Raw genomic sequence first — 17,037 nt, forward strand, 5'->3', positions numbered from 1 at the left:
CTCCTGCCAGCRTACGGCAGCACCGTGCTGCAGCAGTTGCCCTGCCTGGAGCAGGCATGTGCTGGACAGAGGGACACTGGGGCCGAGGTGGCAGCGTTTGGCAGGAACTAGCCCTCAGTATCGCCCTTTTGCTGAGGCAGCCTGCCAGAGCAATCATTTCTAGAGAAGTAGCATCTAGGTGATAATCCACTGATATCTTGGGTTTTATAGAGGCTCAGGAGCCAGATACATAAAGCTAGATCTCTGTAGGTGTGAAGTGCCAAAGTCCTTTCCCTTCTGCAAAGCCACATCGAGCTGCACCCACCAGCCACGTGTCTGTTGGTTCTTCTGCACCAGGAAGACAATAATGAGCTGAAAAGGTCTATTCACACGGGACCTGGAGATGCCTCCTATCAAAATTGTAAACACTTTAGAAAAAGCCCTGCCTAGTAGTTCTCATTAACATATTTTCTGTTTTTCTGTTCCCTCATTTGATGTTCCAGGRCATTTCCATAGAAACAGGATCTTTGTTCCTTAGCAGTCCAGTTTCCAATAACTACAAACCACATTAGAGCGAGGGCAGCTGCTCTCGGCTCCGCCGCATGCACATAGATCGCGGCCGTCAGCTGTTGGCAGGTCGGCACTGCAGCCTCCAGCGGGCCTCACTGTCCTCGCTTGGAAAGTGAGTTAATTCTGGCTGTACAGACTGCAGCAAGAAGCCTAATCACACCTGGGCTGCAGAGAGTACRGCGATGCTCAGAGGGTGCCTCCTGTGTCGGCATGGAGCATCRCTCCCACTTCATTGGGGCCTTCCTTCGGGGCCGGTCTCATGGTCTAGCAGAAGGAGCGCGGGGGAGCCTGAGCGCGGAGCAGAGCAGGCAGGGCTGTGCAGGCGGGGTCCCATCCGGCAGCACTGTGATTGGTGCGTGACAGCAGAGTGCCACCCGGCTGGCACCGTCATGCAGTGTGGGCAGTAGTCCCCTGGTCGCTCTCTGATCWCCGTGACCTGCTCCTCCAGACATGAGCTGCAAGCGAGGTTCTCYCCGGTGGTGCAATCCCTGCCTGCCGGCTGCCATCCTGCTCGTCTGACTCCTGAATGCTGCCCTGCCAGAGGAAGCCTGTTCCCTTCCAGTCCTCCCTGGGGAGGGACAGGTGTCCACTCGTCTGCATTCAGGTGCTGACTGCTGGYGCATGGCAGGTGAATGCACTGTGAGGCCACATACTTTGCGAAGTGCAATGCGTTCACCTCCAGCCTGTTACAAATTCCCACCTCCGTGAGCTCCCTGGKTTACCTGCCATGGCTCCGCAGCGCAGTCCACCTGAGTCGGGCCAGCTCTTCCTCCTCTGGCACTGCTCCTGGAGCTGGGCTGCATTTTCCGTGCAGTCAAAGTACCTGCATTTCAGCCAGTGCTGTGTGCTTGCAGCTAGTTGATGGCTCTGACGATAGTGGGAACCACTGGTCCCGACGGCTCCCCTCTGCAGTCCATTCTGGGCATTAATCCAGCAGGATGTGGGTCTGCAAGTGGATGAGAGGAAATCCTGGACTCAGGATAAATTCACCCTCATCTGTAGTTTGCCTTTTGCACAGGCCCCTGAGAAGAGCTATGCAAACTGTTCCAGAGGAAACCTAGTTCCTTTTATGTTATTTGGGGCTTGTTGCTTTTTAATGTTTATTTGCTTGCTAAATACCCTGTTGACAGAGATGATGACAGTCCAAATGTCACTAAACTGTAGCAACAGGGCTGGCTAGCTTAGGGGTACCGTGATGTTGTAAAATGGGATGCAGACAGACCCCAGGTGGATTCTGGAACTGGGATCCAGTCTGGCCGGAGCCAGATGCCACTGAGACTGAGGCCACTAACTCCTGTTAGCAATTGCTGGTTTTTGACTTGACACTCGGGATGCTGTTCTCTGACCCGGGAGTCACCCATGGCCTCCGGGCTAGATGGCCTGGAAGTGGCGCAGGACTTGGCATGGCGCAACACTGATTTTTGCACCTGGTTTGTCAGTACAACAGCACTTCTGCTCCCCGGAGATGCACTCGCYGCCGAATACCCCAGCGCAGCAAAGCCCCGCTGCCTGCTGTCACAAGATGGCACCATTGCATCTGTTTTACCAAGCAACCTCCTGCACCGAGGGGTCTGTGCTTGGCACCGAGAGGAGAGCAGGGCAAGGTCTGGTCAGATGGGCTCCCCTTCCCCATTCGGGAGCATGGAGCTTGCCGTTGGGATGAGAAGGAYCAACACTGCTAAGAAGAAGCAGCCCAGGGTTTGTTAGCTCAAGGCTCTTAGAACTGAGACCAGCCAAATGCTACACGGGGAAAGAAGCAGGTGTCAAAGCACTGAATTGACTGTACAAAGTATGCTCAATAGTGAAATATTCTCTACTTTAAAGTGGATTTCTCCTGTGCCTGTACCCACACGCACCCCATCTAGCTGGGGACAGAAGAGTATGACAGTATTGCAATGTTCATCCAGAGGAGCGGCATGGCCCGACACAGAGTTTGGCCTCAGGTCAGAGTTTTTTGACTCCCTTATGCAATTATCCCAACACAGCAGGCTTTGAACCGGAACCAGGCTTTAAACCAGTGTGCAATATGCTGATGTCTCAGAAGGAGCTCAGGTTGTGTTCAGAATTAGCTCATACAACTCGTACATAGCTTTGCTGCTATGAGATCCTGGCTGTCAGATTTATTTACGACAGCAGGTCCTACAGTGTTGCACAGGCAATTAAGATAGGCTAATAAATGATCATAATGAAAGCATCAAGGCCTCATAAAACCCCATGTAGGAGCTCCATCAGATACCAACAGTGAATCAAATCACCAAGGGCGGTGACAGCCTATTCACTCCTGTGACCCAGAGCTGTGGGTGAGACACAGTGGAGTCATGTCTCTGCATGTCTGATGCCAAAATTGAAAAGGTGCCGGGTTCCCAAAGGGCCAAGGGATAACGTGGCCATGTCGTGCTGAGCGCCTTGCACTGCTCTGATCTCTGTAAAGCTTCTCTGATCCGGGGTGGGACTATCTGTACCACCACACACACTTAAACCAAAGGGACCTGCCAACTGTACCCAAGGAGAGGAGCTCCTGGGCTGCTTGACAAGCTTTGAGTTTGACCTTGGACAGGCAGGCAAATTTCTCCTGCCTGTTTCTCATTTTTGCTATTGTGAAAATGGTATTGGAGACATTGACCTGTCTCTTTGATTTGTGTGTGAAGCTGAGTGAAGCAGCAGACCTTTCCTTTCCCATGTAGAGGAACCCGGCAAAAGCACGGAGCAYGTAAGGAGTTGTTCAGGTTAGTGCCTGATTCAGGAAAAAGTCTCTGTCCAAGCTGAGCCAAAACAACTGKTTTAGAATTTTTTCCAGCCAACAAACCCCAACTCCTCCACGGCCCGGCCAGGCTCGGGGGGGGCGATGATCACCTGGTGAGCCGGACACGAATGCGCAGCCCGCGCGGCGCGATGAAGCACTGGCAGAGGGAAGCCCAGAGGGGCAGGAAGATCGTTTTTGTTTCCTGGTGATGGACCGTAGCATTTCGGTACAATCTGCAGTCCTGTCAATCTCCCCGCGTTGCTCCAGGCTAACCAGCACTGGGTGGGCAGCCGTGGCTCGCGCGCTGAAGGAGCCCGGAGAGAACCTGCCTCTTCCCATCGTGCTCTGCAGACGGATTTAAGTCACGGGAGAAACGTTGTGTTTGGGAAAAGGCCCACAGCAGACGGGGTTGTCTGAGCCCACGCTCCCTTCGCAGAGTCTATAACAGAAGTCTCTTACTGCTCTCACTCAGAGAAAGCCACCGCGATATTCCGGTTCCCCTAACCCATCTCTTCCGGAGGCTGGCAAGAATCACTGGCCATCGGCTGCTGCCGTTGGTTTCACTGGTCCCTCTGGACCGTTCCTCCCTGCACACCCAGCACCTAAACGGAAACCGGGGCCCATTCGTGCCACGTCCTTGAAGGCCTCCACGCTGCTGTCCTCAAGCGATGGCTATTTCACCATTTGCCTAGCAATATCAGGCACCTTTTGCTGGAATATGGAAATGGTTCGCCAAGGCGATGGCTCTTCGAGGGCTCCTGGCACTTCTGCAGGGGATGGCTGGTGCCGGCACATCCGCGGGCCATGTACAAAGCAAGGCAATGCTAGGCCGTTTGGGAGAGACAAACAGTGATTTCTGTACACAGCAGGGCCCTCTCCTGCGCTCCCGCGTCGGTGCTGACTGCGCCCGGCCGCGGGGAGCTGCTCGCGGCAGAGTCACAGCCGCCCTCACTGCCTTGGGACATCCTGCTTCCAGAAAGCTTTYAGCCTGTGACAAAGAGGGGGCGACTAACATGAAGATTTTATACTACTCTAGGTCTTTAAGGCAGTGAAAGACAAAAATCACATCTGCAGGAGGATGTGCACACACGCACACACACACACGCACGCACGCACACTGCTCTCTGCACCTTAGTTCATTACAAGCTCTGTTTGCTCCCCCTTTTCTCTGGCTTCTTTCTCCCTGGGAAGAACAGGGCTGTGCAGAGCRACGGAAGCTATTACTATTTTATTACCCTCCTTTGGGGAGAAATTCACTGAAACAAACACAAGGAAAAGGTCTCTATAAACCCTGTTGGTTCCTTCTCCCTGGAAATGCTGCTTCTCAACGGATTAAAGACAAGTGGGATGCAATTGGCCCTAGTTTTCTGAAGGCTGGAGAGCTTAAATGAGAGCACGTTGATCTATACTTAATGTGATTGAGTTACATCTCTCAGTATCATGCTAATTAAATTAAACTCCCCATTGCTGCCTCTGCGGCTTAAACAGAATTGCCCAAAGTTGTTTCAAGACTGCAGTTCGCTTCTCTGCATTTCATTGCATGGATGAGCAGGTAGGACAAAAGCAATTTGCTAACAAATAATCATACGGGTTAGAAACCTCTTCCAGCTAGATGGAAATTAAAGTTTGGGTCTGATTTAAACTAGATTTAAACTCTATATTTTAAATCTAAAGTGGTTTTTGCTTTGAGTAAAGGAAGTAACAGGAAAAACAAAGGTGAACTCCRGAGGGAGAGCACAGAGCCTGTCCGACTGCGGAGCTGCAGGGATCCGGACAACGTGAGGGCTGATGTCTCGGAGGCCGGACGAACTTTTGGAGCATGACCTGGGGTAGATAAGAAGTGGTGGCCTGAGCTGCCATAGCTATCCGCTCGACGGCCCCTTTCCCTGAGCGGGCCAAAGCGCAACCACCGAGCCAGGCACCCCGGCTGTGGGAGAGGAGCCGGTTGCGTTATTTCCAACGCAAGGCCACCTGCAATCTCCACAGGCTGCTCCGCGAAATGCTGCTAACGCAGCGTTGGACGATGGACAAAAATATTTGGCTGCAATTGGCAAAAAAACAACATTTTACCCAGTAAACACACCCATGTGGCGTGCTGCTGATGAGCACGCACAGCCGCCTGCCACGTGGATGAGGGCGAGCCGCGCTCGCAGCACCCGCGCAGCCGCTTGCGCCGGGGCTGGAGCACCACGACCAGAACGAACAGGAGCCTGGGGAAAAGCCCTGCGCTCCGGCTGCACATCGCCGGCACCGAGCCTGGGCAGCGCGACTGCTTGCAACGAGAGCCGCTTCCCGCAGATACCCCCCCTCTTCCCCCCGCCCCGTCTCCTGCAGCCCCGAGAGTTTCTGYGCGCTCAGCTGCGCCAAGGTGCAAACGCAACGCCCGCCTCAGGCCGCGCATCGTGTGTAGTTCAGGAGATCAGTGCAGAAAACAAGACTCTTCCGAAGAGCAAGCAGCTTCGTTTTAGAAAGACGGCAATCTTTAAACAGCCGCTGCATCACACCCATGAAGCGGCCTTTGCAAGTGCCTGTGCTGCTGCGGCGGCGGCAAGGCCATCCGCCACCACGGCGAGGCCATCCGCCACCGCGGCAAGGCCATCCGCYGCCGCAGTGCGTTTCTGCGTGGCCATGAACAGCTCTGAGCCCAGTTCCTGAGCCTCCCCGAGCGGAACTGAGGAGCTCTGCACACAAGGGTCTCCGCACTTCGGTACACCGAGGCCTTGCATTCGAAATACCTGGCGGAAAGAAGGGCCAGCTGTAGAAAAAGAGCTGTTATTTTTTACAGTTGCTATGGCACCAGCTGTCTTTGTGCTGTCACTTATGCCCTTAAGACAGTCTTCAGCYGGGTGGGATTACACATTGCTTCCCCCAACACGCTCCTCTGACAGATGCAGCCGGCAAAGGGGATTTCTCACCTTCATCGCTAAGCGAGGGAAGACACAAAAGCCTCGACCGCTGCCGCCCCCTTTCCTAGCTACCCACAGCAGCCGGGGCAGTTAAGCACAGTCTTTGCTTTAATTTCCGATGGCTGTGCCCACGCCTGTACCGAAAGGACTGCGATTGAAATTCATTGCTTTGCAAAAGCCCAGGAGCGACACAAATCCTGCATAAACCTGTGGGAGATTAACTTGTCCCTCAGCCGTGTGCCGGGCCGTGGCTCAGGAGCGAGCCGTGCCGGCCCAGCCTGGCGGAGCGGAGGCCCTGCCGCGGCAGGGGCAGGACACCCCCGAGCCCGCACGCTCCGGACCCCGCGCAGGCGCCGGCGTGGGACGAGCCCGACGGCTTCCAGCTGAGCAGCTCAGCCCGGAGAACAAGCTGCTACCTATCACTCCTCGTAAACCCACAAGCAGAAAACTGTTGCATTTTCAAGTGTTAAAAAAGAAAATCATRTTCCATAAGTAAAGAGGGAAGGAAACCCTGCAGAAACCTGTGATTTGTGAGGGTCACTAAGCACCGGCAGGGCAGACGGTGACAGTGAGCTAGACAGCTCAGGCCAGCCATGCCTGCAGCCAGCATCCCCCCCCCCCCAATAAATGGCACCGCCTGATGCCTCGGGCCGGGCAGGAGCTGCGGCAAGCCACGTAGCTCATCCGACCTCAGCGGAGAAACGCTCCTGCTTGTATCCCTTGCCTGCACCTCGTGTAGCATCCTGGATCCCCAGCCGGCCTCACCCCCAGCACCGCTCCGGGTGGGCAACCAGGGCTACCAGGGTCAGATGTGCAAAAATAATGAGATGTATTTTTAACTGGATGCTTCTAACAGATCTTCATGCACGTGCATAAAGGATCAAAGTGTCCAGAGGAGGTTTCCCATGGTTGCTCCCTGGGCAAGCGGTGGCACTGGAGCGCTGCCGGCCCGGAGGYGCCGCGGAGCCGGTCGCAGCAGTGCAGGTGTCCCCGGAGCACCAGGCGACTGGCGTCACGTCGTCACAGCAACCCGCTAACCCTGCCCCTAAGAACCGCGTTTCCCATTTTGATCTCTTTTGTAGTTTCTTTTAATTACAGATGAGGGGTGCCTGGAAAAGCTGGCGCTGGAGCGGYCGGAGGGGTGCTGGGAGCGGCGGGTGGCGCGGGCGCGGGGCGAGGGCTCGGTTAGCCCAGGCCACCCTGTCGCGGCCGCTGCAGTGCCRGCAAGGCAGCCCCCGGCGTGCCTGGCCCCGGCGGTCGGAGACTGGCCCAGGCTGCAAGCAGCTGACGACCCCAGGCTCATGTCTGCAGCCTGTTGCAGTGCCAGTGACGGTACCCGGCGCAAGGGCTTTCGATGCGTGCCATCGCCTCCCTGGCAGTGCTTGAGCTGYGGAAGTTGTTTYGCTTCCAGATGGTTTCTCTGCAGCGACCCAGGTCGCTGCGCTATGTAAAGACCTGGCGCTAACACGGAGAGAGACGGCGCCCTGCAGGATAGCTCAGATCGGGCAGCTCTGCCAGTCCAGCGCTGGCTCTTGGAACTGCCCAGGGATGCTGCTGGTGCGCGGGGGCCTGCTGTGAGCGCTGGCTGAGCCGGCAGCCGCGTTCGACTCCTGGTCACTCTTGCCCCGCAGCTTCCCCGGGAAGAACGAGCTGCAGCGGCCTTCAGCGGGTCTGGTATCGTCATCCGCACGGCTGGAACTGCAAAACACACCCAGGACAAGGAAATCATTACTGACCAGGAGGAAAGAGAGCAGAGCCAAACCGCCACGTCTGGCTTAGCACCACATCTGTGTGCAAATACGGTCACGGTTTTGCTACCCCCAGCACGGGAGCAAGAAACGCACCCCCCTGGGTGGGCAGCCAGCCCGAGGCAGGAGCGGCACAACCTGCGCGCTGAGGCCGGTCCCCATCCCGCCTTCCAGCCGCGCAGGGAAACGCTCCCCCCGCTCCCCCTCCGCCTGCCATCAAAGGATGGGTTCCTCTGCCGGCTGCCTTGCTGCGCCGCGGCTTTCCCGACGGAGSGGGGGGGAAGCCCAGGCGGCGGGACCCTCCCCTCCTCGGATCTGTCATCAGCGCGAGAAATCCTGCCCTTCCCCAACCTGCTCAGCGTGCAGGCTGCAGGACCGGCGTGGCGGCGGGATGGCGGAGCAGCCCTCCCCGGCGCCCCCGGGCCCCCCGACCCGCCCCAGGGACAAGTGGAGCAAAAAGATGGATTTCCTCCTGTCCGTAATCGGATTCGCTGTAGATCTGGGCAACGTTTGGCGGTTCCCTTACATCTGCTATCAAAACGGAGGGGGTAAGGACACAGCTAGGATTATTTAAGTCTTCTTTTCGAGAAGAGAAATTTGTTTTTCATCTTTCAGACCTGGCAAACTTGCTGTTTCTCTCCTTTGTTCGTCTCTGTAGCTGCCCCTCTCCGGCGAGGGCGGTTTCAGAGAGCGACCCAACTTCTGCTGACATCTGTCTCTTTTCTGTCTTGTGTCTTTTTCCATTGAAAACCCTCTTCCATTCACTTCTTTCCTGGTGGGATTAGAGATGTCAGCTTGCAGCTATGGGATGGCTAGCACGCGTTGTATGGTTAATAGTTTTGAGATTAAAAAGAGAAAACTAACAAGGTTCAAACTGAATGTAGCGATTAAGCTGTAAATTTGGGGTGGGAGGTTCGTACGCTTTGGGATCTGGAGACTTTGGGGAGCAGCCCTTCCGGGCGCTCGTGCTTTAGGACAACCCGGGCAGGCACAGCCCGGCACCCTGCACTGCACCCTGCGCCCCTCGGCGAGCTCCCTCCTGGCAGGGGCGAGTGACAGCAAGTCAAGACACATTAGCTCCACTAAGGAAAAACCTGCAGGAAGTGAGAGCTAAATGCACTGTTTTCAATGGACGAGAACACAAAAACCTTTACATAGAATGACTGAAAAGGAAGGAAAATTTTGTGCTGTTTGCAGAAACGCAGTGGATTTAATTGCCAAAGTCGTAGGCATTCAGGTAACATCCTCTTAGTGACTGAGAAAATTAGAAGAAAATAATTAGTGCCATACCTGAGGCTAAAACGTGGATGCCGGGCGCCCAGGCTGAAGCACCCCGAGCGATCTGTGATTTACTCCTGGGCGCCTGCAAGTGAACTTCAGCCGCTCTTCGCTGGGGTGGTTTAGGCAGTTTTAACTGTGCCGTGCAAACCGGCGTGCAGAAAGCACCCCGTCCAAATAGCATTGCTCGGAAAGGCAAGGAACAGCCCGAAAAGAGAGGGACGAGGAGAGCAGCTCCGGGCAGCACGGGGACTCTGGGCTCAGCTGGACGCGTCCACGGCAGAGACGTCCTCGAGGGCTGCTGAACGGGAGCGCAGCGCAGCACCACACCGCGCGCCTCCCCCAGCGCCCGTCCCACGGCCTCCCCGGCTGCCTGCGGCCTCCCCGGCTGCCCGCAACATCCCCGGCTGCCCACGGCATCCCCAGCTGCTCCACAGCATTCCCAGCTGCCTGCAGCATCCCGGCCCAGACACAGCCTTGCCGTGCAGGAGCAGGGAGTTTCCCTCTCGCAGGGGCTCTGGCAGCTCCCCGCCGTCCTCCGAAGGAAAACCCCACGTGCACGCGGCTGGGATAGACCAGTGCCAGCCCGGTCCTCGAGGAAGGGGCTCGGAGGAGCCGCGGGGGCTGAATTAACTAATCCCAGCAGAGCGCAGAGAGCGGTTCCCGCCTGAACAGCCCCGTGGGTGCCGGYGTAGCCCCGGTGCAGGCGCCATCGTTATGAATAATGCAGACGACAGCATTAATATTTATAGCTCGGGATGGCAACGCGTGCTCAGGGGGATTTTTGCCGAGCTCTTCCAGATCTGAGCGGTGCTTGGTGTCCCCCCCCTACTGCCACTCGCCGCTCGTGCTGCCGCTTGTGCCGGTCGGGCCGTGCGATCCCAGCTAACGATCCGCAGCCATCGGAGCAGGGCCGCTCGGCCCGGCGGCGGCTGGGCGCGATGCTCACCGCCGTGCTGTCCCTGCCCCGCAGGAGCCTTCCTCATCCCCTACACGCTGATGGCCGTTTTCGGCGGGGTGCCGCTCTTCTACATGGAGCTGGCACTGGGGCAGTTCCACGGGACCGGCGCCATCCCCATCTGGAAACACATCTGTCCCATCTTTAAAGGTAGGAGATGGGTGGGACGGGGGGGAACGACGTGGCCGCTGCCAGGGGCTGGCGGGGACCTGCCCTCCTCTTCCCCCAGGCGTTGGCTTTGCCATTTGCATCATCGGCCTCTACGTCTCCTTCTACTACAACACCATCATCGCCTGGGCTCTCTACTACTTCTAYTCGTCCTTCTCGGGCACCCTGCCCTGGACGAGCTGCGACAACCCCTGGAACACGCCCAGCTGCACCAGCTACTTCGGGGGCAGCAACGTCACCTGGACCAACTCCTCCCGCTCCCCCGCCGAGGAGTTTTACACGTAAGTGCGCGTAAGCGGACGATGCGACTGAGCCGGGGCAAGTCCCCGAGGATGCGCTTGGGTCTGCGTCGAGGAGCGGGACCAGCAGCGCTGGGAGCAGGTACGGCGATGCACCACGGCCTCCCAGGGAGCTTCGCGGTCCCCTTCCGCGATGCTGCAGGAGAYGGGCGCGTGCCGCGGTGCCGGGGCYGTGTCCGTGGCGAGCCGGYGCTGAGCCCCSTCCCGGGTGGYGCTGCGCCGCCCTGAGTCCCCCTCCCCGGCACGGGGCTCTCGGGCCACAGGAGGAAGGTCCTGGAGATCCAGAAGTCCAGCGGTCTGTACGACGTGGGGGGGATCCGCTGGCAGCTGCTCCTCTGCCTCTTCCTCATCTTCACCGTCGTCTACTTCAGCCTGTGGAAAGGAGTGAAAACCTCGGGGAAGGTAAGGAGCCCCGGCACAGCCCTGCACGGCACGGACCTGAGCACGGGGGCCATGCGACCGGGCACCCAGCGGCTCCTCTCCATCGCCCCGGCCACGCACGGCGTGTGCCTGGCTGCCTCGGCGAGTTAAATAAGGGATATTGCCCCCTTGGCGCCCCTTGCCGGCACCCCTCAAACCCCCCGGGGCTGCGGCGCCCGGCCGTGCCGGCGGCRCTGCTGACGCCCGCCTCCGCCGCAGGTGGTGTGGGTGACGGCCACGCTGCCCTACGTCGTCCTCCTCGTCCTCCTGGTCCGCGGGGCCACCCTGCCCGGCGCGTGGAGAGGGGTCGTCTTCTACCTGCGCCCGGACTGGGGCAAGCTCCTGAGCACCGCGGTGAGTGCCGYGCCGCGCGCCCGCCGTGCCCCCGGGGCTGCCCCCGCCGCCGCCGCTTCCCTGTTCCTGCAGAAACGAGACACCCTGGACAAGCTCTTGGAAATGCAAATCCATAACCGAATCACACATCTCATTTGCCGCCGGGCTTTATTTGTGCCGCGGCCTGACAATACGCTTCCCGTGGGTAATTAGCAGTGCGGCGCTTGGGAATTCTCATTAAAGGGGGCTCCGGGCACCCCCGCGCTTCCTTCTGCCCTCCGCGTGCGTCGGACGAGGACGCCAGCGCCCGGTCCCGCCACTGCACAGCCCCAGGGAGGAGAGCTGCTCCCCTCCTGCCTGCTCCCGGGACGCTTCCAGGGGGAATGGGAGGCGCGGGAGCCCCAGGCAGGAGCGGAGCTTTGGCAGCGCGTGCCGACACGGAGCCCGTCTCCGCATTGCCGAGCCCGTCCCGGCGCCAGCCTGCCTCTTGCTTCCCTGCCAGGTCTGGGTCGACGCCGCCGCGCAGATTTTCTTCTCCTTGGGCCCCGGATTCGGYGTCCTTCTCGCTCTGGCCAGTTACAACCCTTTCCACAACAACTGCTACCGGTGAGCGGCGCGGCCGAGCCGCGGTGGGATGCAGCCGCGGGGTCCCCGGGGCGCCTGGGCTGTGCTGGCGAGAGCCGAGCTCGCGGGAAGGTCTCCGTAGGCGATGGCGTCGCGGGACACTTCCCCCCCCTCCGTTTGCTTTCCAGGGACGCGCTGGTCACCAGCGCGGTGAACTGCCTCACCAGCTTCCTCTCGGGCTTCGTCATCTTCACCGTGCTGGGCTACATGGCCGAGATGAGGGACGTGGAGGTGGAGGACGTGGCCAAAGACAAAGGTTCGCCTCCCTCCGGCGTCAGCGCCCCGGCTGCTCCCAGTCCCGCAGGGCCGAACCGCTCCGGCTCTGCGAGCGCGTCCCAGCTGGCGCGGCCGCCACCGCAGCTTCGGGACCTCTCCTTCCTGACGCCAACACCGTTCCCACCACTGCTGCCACCCGGGCTCACGCCGGAGCAGCCAGCGGAAAGGCAAAATGAACCCACCTTCCCTCCTAGGGCCGAGCCTCCTTTTTATCACCTACCCGGAAGCGATCGCCACCATGGTGGGATCCACCTTCTTCGCCATCATGTTCTTCCTCATGGTGATAACGCTGGGGCTGGACAGCACGGTAGGCGCCTCTGCAAACCGCAGCGGGCACAGCCGGCTGCTCCGGGCTGCATCCCTGCTGGGAACAACGGGGCCCTCAGGACGCGGGGAAAGGCAGCRGCTGGCCTGGCCCCTCCAGCCCGCGCGGGCACGGACGGAGCACAACCTGCTCGTCTCTAACGCGCCTCATCCGGCCGCTCGCAGAGCCCCTAGGAGGTGACGGCAATCCCGGAGCGAGGGGATGGGACGTGCCCAGCTCAGCTCCAGCGCGGGGAGGCAGCGAGCGCTCAGCCCCAGTCCTCCATCCGCCACCCGGCGTTGCTCCGGCTCCAGGGCCGCTCAGCGCCGTGAGGGAACGCGGGAGCAACAGCAGCCCTGCGGCTTTCCCCAAAGCACCCCGGCATTTTACCAGCCTCCCCGCGCTCCGCCGATAAGATTCGCTGCTCTTTTCCCATCCGCGGGCAAGCGCAGGGGAGCCCCGACACCCCGGGAAGAGGCTGCTCCGGGTGGGGGCCGGGCGAAGCCGGCAGGAGGCAGCGGCTGACCGGGCACCAGGATGGAGAGGACCGCGGGGCCGTGGCAGATCTCCTCGAGAGCAGGACCGGCCCGGCGCCTTCTTSCTCTGCCTCACGCCGGCGCTCCCGTTGCAGTTCGGGGGCTTGGAAGCGGTGATCACGGCCGTGATGGACGAGTACCCGCACGTCCTCGCGCCGCGCAGGGAGCTCTTCGTGCTTGGTCTCATCGCAGTGTGCTTCCTGGGCTCTCTGACCACCCTCACCTACGTGAGTACGGCACCGGCAGGCCGCACACGCTCCGCCTCACCCCTCGCCGGGCGTTTATCCATTCCTCTAACAACTCTGGGAGCTGCTAAACGCCCCAACAGGGTCTGTGGGCAGCTCTCCACTGACTCACCCCACGCTCGGGAAGCCCTCGGAGGTGGCCGTGCTCCTTCGCCAGCCAGGTCCGTCCCCGTAGCGGAGCCTGGGGACACGGCCGAGGTGCGAGGGATGCAGGAGACTCCCTCCCCGGTGGCCACGGGGCTGGGGGAGCTGCTCCGTGGAGCGGAGCCTTCTCCGTCCCCCCCCRGCCGAGCCTCCCGGCCTCCCGGGGAATCCGAACCTTGGCAAAAAAGCCACGTGCTGGGAGCAAGAGGGGCGCAGCGCGCCGCCGGGGCGAGCTGCCACCTCGCCCGTGTCCTTCCAGGGCGGCGTGTACGTGGTGAAGCTCCTGGAGGAGTTCGGCGCCGGCTGCTCCATCCTGGCAGTGGTGCTGCTGGAAGCAATAGCTGTGTCCTGGTTTTATGGTAAGAAACCGTTATTAAGCGCCCACCACACACCTGAAAACCATCCTGCGGGCGCTGGCACAGGCGTTCAGCCTCACGCACGCCGGGGAACGGCAGGGACGCAGGGGCACGGCGGTGCGGGAGCGCAYGCGCGACTCCCGGCACGGCGGGATGAGGGACTCGGGGCAGTGCGTTTCCGAGCGCGCGAATCCCCCCGCAAGCACAGCGCGCGCGGGGCTCGGCCGCTCCGGGCGGTGACGGCTCTTCCTCCGGCAGGGATCCAGCGGTTCTCGAACGACGTGGAAGCCATGCTGGGCTTTGCCCCGGGGATGTTCTGGAAGGTTTGCTGGGTCGCCATCAGCCCTGCCTTTTTAGCAGTGAGTATCGATATCCCAAGGGACAAGTCAAGCCACCAATTTCCCTTTAAATGAYGAGCAAGGGGGTTGCCCAGGGCTGCTGTTTGGGAAACACATCCCCACTGTTTTCTGCAACACAAAATCGATGGGAAGCTCCTAAATTAACTAGGAGACATGCCAAGCTGCCCACAGCCCGGGACAGGGCATTTCTCAAAGACAGGGAGTTAAAAGTGGATTTTCCAGCCTCTTTGGCAGCTGCGCTCCGGGCACAGCCGGGAGCTGGCAGCCGGGCATGCTCACCGCGCGCTGGATGCGGCCCGTTTCACCCTCCTCGGGAAAGGGAGCTGCTGATGCCAAGGACGGCGGCGCCCCACGCTCGCCCGGCACAGCCGGCCGCAAGCACGGTCCCGAACGCCGCTGCAGCCCCGCGCGCCTGGCTGCACCCGCCGCCTCCAAACCGCCAGCCCTGCCCGCGCTTCAAAGGCTGCCACCTGCGAGATGCACAGGGGTCTGATCTCGCCGGATTTGCAGGAGGAGAGGCCTTGCGGGCATTAATTACGGCTCGAAGCGCTTCGCCTAGGTTATTAAGAGAGAAGCATTATAATCAAAGTAGACAGCAAATGGTTTCATCTCGCCGCGGAGACGTGCAGCCTTCGCAGGCCATCGCCTTTGCGGTTTGCCAGATGAGGAACTGCAGGAGCAAACCGGCGCGAGCGGTGCCAGTCTGGAAAACGTCACTGCAAAAGCCACGTTCGCCTTTAGCAGTTAGAAGCGATGGCAGAGGGATGTGAACRCTGTTAAGCCGCGGGATGAGCCCATATTTGTAACAGGGCTGGGGAGACGTTGCAGCTGATCTGCTGTCTTTGGGGAGCGAGCGGGGCTGTTCTGCTGGGGACGCGCGAGCCTCCCCGATGGGCTCTGCTTGAGCAGAGGTTTTGCCGGCTGTACATCCATGCTCCAGCCCTGCACGCGCGTGCTGTCCACTGCTGTCCTTCCCTAACACAGCCCTCTCCGCTCGCTCACAGTTCATCATCGCCAGCTCTCTGCTGGAGCAGCCGCCTCTCGTGCTCTTCGACTACCAGTACCCGGCGTGGAGCATCTCGGTGGGCTCCCTCGTAGGAGCCTCGTCCTTCGTCTGCATCCCCTTCTACATGGTGTGCAAGCTGGCGGGGACGCCCGGGTCTCTCAAGCAGGTGAGGCGCCGGGGGCCGCGCTGCGGGAACGGAAGTGGGAGCAGTGGCCCAGTGCAGCGCGAGGCCGGTGCTCGAGGCTCCGGCGCTGCAGGGAGGGAGCCGGGGCTCCTCCTGCTGCACCGTCCTTCCCGCGGCGATTCAATCATTCCTGGGGAGCTGGTTTCAAAAGGGCGCAGAGGAGCCCAGCTCGACGGCCTAATCCTTTTAAGCCGTATTTCAAAAGCTGTTATTTGGGCTGGGCCAGAAGACAGCGGGGCGAGATCGGTGCCGCTCGTAGGCAGGCGAGAGGCACAAATCTGTCCCCAGACGTCACCGCTCCTCTGTGCCCCTTCGTGGGACGCCTCCTCCCCACGGCTCCCCACGCTGACGGGGGGGGGGACAGGCGTGCGGCGTCCGCACCGTGCCACCGACGGCTTGCACGGCCCCCAGCCCCGCTCCGGCTGCGCCGGCCCGGCACGTCCGGGGATGCAGCTGGGGGAAGAGCAGGACGGGAGGCAGCAGCGTCTCCTGCGCACGGCACCCGGCCGCCCGTGCCGGCAGGTAACCCGCTGCCCTTCTTCTCGGCCTCTCCCGTCCCGCAGCGCCTCGCCGTCTGCATTCGGCCCGAGAAAGCGGCACGAGACCCGGAGGCAGAGGCAATGCGCCTGTCGCCTCTGCTTTAGCGCCGCCGCGCAGCGGGGGGACACGGACCCTCCTCGGCGCCCCCGGCCCTGCCCTGACGCCGTCTTCGGRCAGGCGGAAGAAACGCCGCCGTCGCTCTCCCCGCGGCACGCCGCTGCCCTTGCCACCCCCCCTCCAGGCCGCGCAGGCACCGGCACGGCGAGACGCTGCGGCAGCTCCTGCCAGCACATCCCAACGGCACCGCGGCCGCAGCCGGCGCCGCCGGCCTCTTCGTCGCGCGCTAATAGGTCAGATCCAGTTCTCACCGCGGGCGGAAAACCCTCCCGTCGACAGCAACGAGAGCAGGACCCGGCTTTGCACACGTGTCGTCGTGGGGAAGCAGCCTGGAGCCCATCGCCGATCCCCGTCACCCCAACGAGACGAGAGCCGCGGCGGTGCAGAGAGCCGGGACGTGCGGCCGTAAATCACCCCGAACACGAACGGGGAGGGAGGGAGGGAGGGAGGGACGGCAAGTGCCCCGCGCGCGAGCTGCCGAGGCACGCTGGCGTTACAGGATATCCGGGCAGCCAGAGCGAGGGGCGAAGACACGGACCTGGCAAAAACCAAGCATCCCTCGCTGCCTGCTTCCCGAAGCCACGGCCCGGAGCTTGTAGCCGCTCGGCTGCTGGCTCACGCGGGACCAATTCCTCCCTGCGGATCCAGGGCCGAACGCCGATTCCCAGGCCTCAGGACAGCGGGACATGCGGCGGCGCGCACCCTGCTGTGTCCGACTGCGCCAGCCTGGCTTAGAGACGCTTGCCGCCTTGCTGCGCGAGCCTAGCGAACGCGAGCGCTGCATGCCTTTAGCTGTGACGTGAGTGACGCGGAAAATAAAGCCGATATTGGTCATCACGCGATAAGCCTAGGGAGAGGATCTGGAATTCCTTGCGCCGATTTCCCAAAAGCGACAGGCACCGGGGCGGCTGCACATCACCGAGCCGCGGGCTGCCCGCGCAACA

At 60.8% G+C, this 17,037-nt stretch overlaps 1 protein-coding gene across 1 annotated transcript; it reads left to right on the top strand.

Annotated features, from left to right (window-relative positions):
* The first annotated feature begins 8,337 nt into the window (after positions 1-8,337).
* On the top strand, positions 8,338-16,080 carry LOC112963336 (sodium-dependent serotonin transporter-like). The gene is made up of 13 exons (XM_026060273.1): positions 8,338-8,494; positions 10,198-10,332; positions 10,412-10,631; positions 10,913-11,051; positions 11,289-11,423; positions 11,905-12,008; positions 12,155-12,282; positions 12,497-12,609; positions 13,238-13,369; positions 13,791-13,890; positions 14,146-14,246; positions 15,251-15,418; positions 16,000-16,080. Exons 1-13 carry the CDS (start codon positions 8,338-8,340, stop codon positions 16,078-16,080), a joined length of 1,713 nt encoding a protein of 570 aa, XP_025916058.1.
* The last annotated feature ends 957 nt before the right edge of the window (positions 16,081-17,037 follow it).

This window comes from Apteryx rowi, unplaced genomic scaffold (genome assembly GCF_003343035.1).
Source record: "Apteryx rowi isolate R43461 unplaced genomic scaffold, aptRow1 scaffold_168, whole genome shotgun sequence".
NCBI classification, from domain to species: domain Eukaryota; kingdom Metazoa; phylum Chordata; class Aves; order Apterygiformes; family Apterygidae; genus Apteryx; species Apteryx rowi.